The sequence below is a fragment of the Cibotium barometz genome, chromosome 13, assembly GCF_041138505.1.
Source record: "Cibotium barometz isolate CiBa-2024 chromosome 13, ASM4113850v1, whole genome shotgun sequence".
Classification (NCBI taxonomy): Eukaryota; Viridiplantae; Streptophyta; class Polypodiopsida; order Cyatheales; family Cibotiaceae; genus Cibotium; species Cibotium barometz.
In genome coordinates, this window is record NC_141058.1 from 48,141,775 (window position 1) to 48,145,784 (window position 4,010).

The following is a 4,010-nucleotide window of genomic DNA, read 5'->3' on the forward strand; positions in this document are numbered from 1 at the left end:
GTACATGTGTAAATGACCCTAAGCCCAAGTGCCTAGGCCCTATCCCCAATGTGCATGTGCATACCAAATCTACTTCATTAATACAAAGCATCCCCCTCCTACAAAAATTTCGTCCTCGAAATCGAAGGGTGGCCGTGCACAAAACAAATACAAAGGCTCCCTCTCCCTTTCACTCCCTTTAACTCTCTCTAACTCGCTTTCTATCTCTCTCTAACCCTCTATATCCAACTCTCTAACTCTAACTAACTCTCATACCCTATCACTCTCTAACCCTCTAAACTCCCAAACTCTCTGTAACTCTATTTCTCAAACTCTCTAGTACTCTCACGTGGGGGGAGAGAAAAGTTGAAGAGAAGACAATAAGCGGAGAGCTGCCACATGGGGCAGATGGAAGCTTCCACATAGCAACTCCCAAATAAGATGTAGAAGAAGAAGAAGAGATGATGATGATGATGAGTTACTCCCATTACGGGGAGTATTTAAATGATGGACATCCCATGTTATTCCTTTACATACTTCTAGCCTCTAGGATGTGAAGAGCCCACACTTAATTGGTGTAGCAAATTGACAAAAGTAAATCTCAACATACCAAGTGTGTTTGTACCAATAATTTTGATGGAAGTGTTATTGTTTTGGCATGTCCTATTTTGCTCCTTTTCATAAAATAGTGTGTATTCATTCACATATTCAGACGGTGCATCTATTAATTTATTAATGCCTACTCGAAGTCAGCATTAATAAATTAACACCTTAGCATGCACTAAGGTGGCGACCAACGAGCTCGCTCGCTCACGCAACAGAGTCAAACACAGCAAGATGAAGCGTAGTTCAAAACAATAGACAAAGAGAGCAAGCAGAGTTCAAGGACCAACGGACTAGCAACATTCTCCCTCATCAACAGCAAACTCGAAGAGAGAGAGGGAATCTAGGAGAGAGAGAAAGCAACAGAGCAAGCTATCTTCGCGCTCTCTCCCTCTCTCTCAAATGTCATGTGCGAAGATCTTCGCGCTCTCTCCCTCTCTCTCAAATGTCATGTGCGAAGGAGCAAGCTATCTTCGCACTCTCCCCCCCTCTGTCAAATGCAATGCTCTTCACATTCTCTCCCCCTCTCTTCGGGTCGCATGTGGCCATACCATAATTCTCCCTCTCTTCAAGATATTTTGGACCCTCCACTACCACACGTCACAACCAAACCATATTAAAAAAACTAAGCCACCAATACTAAGGTTCCAAAAAATTCTATCAGATTCTCCCTCTTTCAAATGCCATGCTGCTCTTCACATTCTCTCCCCCTCTCTTAGGGTCGCATGTGGCCATAAGTCTTCCTCTCTTCAAGATATTTTGGACCCTCCACTACCACGCGTCACAACCAAACCATATAAAAAAAACTAAGCCACCAACATACTAAGGTTCCAAAAAATTCTATCAGATTCTCCCTCTTGCCAAACTAATTAATGCAAAAAAACGGTTTGGACCCATATGTGTTAGCAAAATTACTCCAAATTAGCGTGAGCCAAGGTAATAACTGTGTTCTCAAGTTTTTAATCCATACGTGGTTTACTTTTTATACAAGTTAATACATTTCCCAAAATGTTAACAACCAGAAACATTGTTGCATGATGATTCGTTTCTTCAATTTTATAAAGAATCCTACAACAGAATATGAAGATTTCAAACTCTTTTCTCCATCCAACAAAATATATCGATCAAGAGTGCTGCAAATCTCACTTAATTAATGAGGCAATCTCACTTAATTAATGAGGCAGAAGATTTTACGTCAGTGGCGAACCCGATGCCGGACGGCCCTGTGAGCGACTGCGCGGAGGTTGGCGGCGGCGCTGGCCAGGCTGGTGGCGTGACCGCTACCGCCGTTACCTCTGTTCATCAGCTGTTGCTGTAGCTGCCGTGCAAAGGCGGCATCGGCCAGCACCTGCCGTTGCCGCGCCGTCTCGACAACTGCTGTCTCTCGCAGCCCATCCGTCGGGCCTGCCACCGCCGTTTCCTCCGGCACTCGCCGCTGCGTCACCAACCTCCGGCTGCTGCCCCTCCTCCGCAGCCCTGCCGCCGGAGGCCTGGCGTTCTGCCAGGCTGGTGCCGATGCATCAGGGCCACGCGTCCCGCTCCATCTCTGGGAGGTATGTACGCCGTCGTTTTCCGGCAGCTCGTCCGCCTTGGCAGCTACAGCTACAGCTGCAGCCGCTGCAGCCGCTGCGGCCTCCCTCCTCGCCGCCAATTCGCCGGGAAACAGAATCTGCACCGTGTTCCAAAGTACTATGTTCACCGGGCAGCTTCTCCAACTGTCGCCTCTGCACACACCCGTGCCCATCTCTCTCAGCTATGGCGGACCGCTAAGCCTTAAATGCGAAATATATCATGCTATTTCAGGATCTTACTTGAGCTGCTGCCTGCACTTGGGACAGCGCAGGCCGCATTTCTGCAGCACAGATTTCATACATTCCCGACAGAAACTGCAAGACAGGAAACCCTAACGATTTCAATCAAGTGATTCTAAAACTTCGCAGTAGGCAAAGCTAACTGATATCTGTTCATCTTTGCCATTACCTGTGGCCACATGAGGCTGTGGATGGCTCGAAGCAGATGTCCAAGCAGATCTGCGCAGAAATCAGGGTAAATTGAAACTTAGGGTAAAAGCTAAGGTAAACTAAGACATGGCCTAGAAGAAGCAAAAGACTCAGCCTACCGCGCATGAAAGCTCCTCTCTCAGCTGCTCCAAGCAGGCAGGCTTCTGTTCCGTAGCCTCAGACTGGCATGATGCAGCTGCATCGCCTGCACGCATCATCACCATTTCCCTAACATTAACCCCCTTAATCAAGCTTAGCAAACGGATTAAATCTGAGAAGAAAGTATAGGCGACCTGACGCAGACGAAGCCTCTTCTCTCACCGCCTCTTTTCCATTACCCTTTGCCTCTTCGCCTTCAGAAGGTTGGCTTAAACCCCTCTGGAACTCCTCTTTCAAGCTTAGATCCCCAATCGGCAAAGCTTCTGGCGAGCATCCGTGTATTGTTTGCCTCCTGGGCTTCCTATGCCTGGCCAAAAATTCCTTCACAAAATCTCAGATCGGGCCTTTCCCGCCAGAACACAGAGAATTGAACTTCAAAAATTTGCAGAGATTTTTACCTTCTTCCCGCGCTCAAAGGCGTGATGGCCTGCTGCGGCGTTCTCTCTTCCCTCTTTCTCTCGCGAATCTCTCTAATAGTGTTCATCTGGGGCGATTCTTCGACAAAAACAGGAGACCTTGCCTCTGCTGCTTTCTCTTCGTCTTTCATTGCTAGATTCAGGCAGTTATCGCCTTCCTGCGTGGCTATCAGAAGCGCTTCATCGTCCCATCCAGCCATGGCGGCCGCAGATCGAAATCCAGGGCTCAGAAACACATCCTTCCGCCGCAGATCCTCTGCAACAAGAGCCCGCGCTGTGATGAAAGCAGGGAAATCGTCTTCCCCTCCATCCCTAGAGCTTGCCCCTGTTTCCTGTCCACAACCATCTTTGTCTGTGGCTGTAGCTTTAGCTGTAGCTGTGGCTATGACTATGGCTTGGCTCTGGTCCTCGTTTTCTTCTGCAGCAGAAAGACCCTCTTCTTGAGAAATCCAAGTCCTGCCATCGCCGCTTTCAATTTCTTCATCACAACAAGCTGTTGCTTCTGCCTCTGCAGACGATGAGGGAGCCTCAGTTTCTGATCCTTCGTTGCCCTCCGCCTTTCCAACCTCCACATCCATCGCTGCGATTCTAGCACCAACGGTCACTGAAAGAAAACAGAACCCCCTAAATTCTAATCTTATGCGCAACGGTCATAATGTGGCCTTGACTCTTAGGATAAGCTTAGAACTTACAAATTTGAAAGCGCATGTTCACGTCAGCAATGATTTAGTTAGCCTAGTTAATGATATCATGTGTATTATATATTTTTTAAAATCTCACAAGCCTTTGTTAATTAATCTATATTCTAAGGGCACTAAGAGGTTGATGATTCATTTTTAATGTTAATATGTAG

At 47.3% G+C, this 4,010-nt stretch overlaps 1 protein-coding gene across 1 annotated transcript; it reads right to left on the reverse strand.

The window, feature by feature from the left end:
* Positions 1 to 1,600: 1,600 nt before the first annotated feature.
* LOC147632766 (uncharacterized) lies at positions 1,601 to 3,807 on the reverse strand. Its single transcript, XM_086806918.1, has 6 exons — positions 3,140 to 3,807; positions 2,876 to 3,048; positions 2,702 to 2,787; positions 2,563 to 2,612; positions 2,394 to 2,468; positions 1,601 to 2,306 (listed from the first exon to the last, which is right to left on the reverse strand). Exons 1-6 carry the CDS (start codon positions 3,733 to 3,735, stop codon positions 1,778 to 1,780), a joined length of 1,509 nt encoding a protein of 502 aa, XP_086663044.1. The 5' UTR covers positions 3,736 to 3,807; the 3' UTR covers positions 1,601 to 1,777.
* Positions 3,808 to 4,010: the final 203 nt, after the last annotated feature.

Excerpts from the sequence above, each read along its gene's own strand:
- LOC147632766 (XM_086806918.1), bottom strand. The coding sequence starts at position 3,735 with ATGGATGTGGAGGTTGGAAAGGCGGAGGGCAACGAAGGATCAGAAACT. Across the intron at positions 2,469-2,562 it reads ACAGCCTCATGTGGCCACAG|TTTCTGTCGGGAATGTATGA; the intron begins GTAATGGCAAAG and ends CCTGTCTTGCAG. Across the intron at positions 2,307-2,393 it reads AAGTGCAGGCAGCAGCTCAA|AGGCGACAGTTGGAGAAGCT; the intron begins GTAAGATCCTGA and ends GGGTGTGTGCAG.